The sequence below is a fragment of the Mastomys coucha genome, unplaced genomic scaffold (assembly GCF_008632895.1).
Source record: "Mastomys coucha isolate ucsf_1 unplaced genomic scaffold, UCSF_Mcou_1 pScaffold22, whole genome shotgun sequence".
Classification (NCBI taxonomy): Eukaryota; Metazoa; Chordata; class Mammalia; order Rodentia; family Muridae; genus Mastomys; species Mastomys coucha.
In genome coordinates this window covers 116109228-116110079 of record NW_022196905.1, presented here as the reverse complement: position 1 = coordinate 116110079, position 852 = coordinate 116109228, and the positions used below count along the sequence as shown (strand labels likewise).

Here is an 852-nt window from a genome sequence, read left to right as displayed (position 1 = left end):
TCCTGCAATCCCAGGACAGGGAGTCAAGGCAGGAGGACTTAGGTTTAAGGCCCGTTTGGGAGAGAAAATGAGCTGCAGCACACCAGCTTGGACTACACAGCGAGGCTGTCTCAAAAAAGATAAACCAAATCAAACCATAAAAAGAAAAACAAGTCCCACCCTCAATATACCACCCTTTCCCATAAAAGGCACAGTGTTGTGTAAACTTTTTCTCCAAAATGTTTTAATTCAATGTCTAACATAAGCAGCAACATTTATTACATATTAAGTACTAGCTTGAAATTGCCAAAAACTGAAATCACCTGAAACCCACCCTCCAAATTCTTGACCGAGAGCTTTTCCAGCAAAGACAGGCTCGCCTCTCTTCGAGACACATTATGAACAGACACACAAGACTGTGTACACCTCGATGTGATGTTGTCCATGGCTCTGCAGGTGGCGGCTGCCCAGGCTCCTCTCACTGTCCAGGCCCCGAGAGACTCTTGTTCATGAACTGTCTCTTTACAAAGCAAGTCCACCACTGTCAAAGGCACAAGACAGAGCATATGTTCAGGGTCAGGGCACAGTGCAAGTGCAGGCACGGGCCAGCATTCCAGCCTCGTTATGACAAACGACAGTGTAAACAGCCAGGCACCTTCCATTAAACAGAGAGCAGGGAAACGTATTCACCTGGCCCTCCACAGGCGTGAGGCCCACATCCACCCATGCGTACGAAGGCCTGTGAGACAGACACAGTAGCATGCCTGTGTACTGTAGAACTAGAGGCCAAGGTAGAAGGAGCTAAGGTCATCTATGCCCACACAGCCAGCTCAAGCTCAGCTTGGGCCACTGTTCCAACATCCCCCCCCCCCC

General features: G+C 49.3%; 1 protein-coding gene across 1 annotated transcript in view; it reads right to left on the bottom strand.

The window, feature by feature from the left end:
* Nucleotides 1-205: 205 nt before the first annotated feature.
* Arpc3 (actin related protein 2/3 complex subunit 3) overlaps nucleotides 206-852 on the bottom strand; it is a 16329-nt gene continuing 15682 nt past the window's right edge. Inside the window, exon 7 of the mRNA XM_031337776.1 lies at nucleotides 206-520. Coding sequence (XP_031193636.1) covers nucleotides 458-520 — 63 coding nt within the window. The 3' untranslated portion in view covers nucleotides 206-457. The remainder of the gene's footprint in view (nucleotides 521-852) is intronic.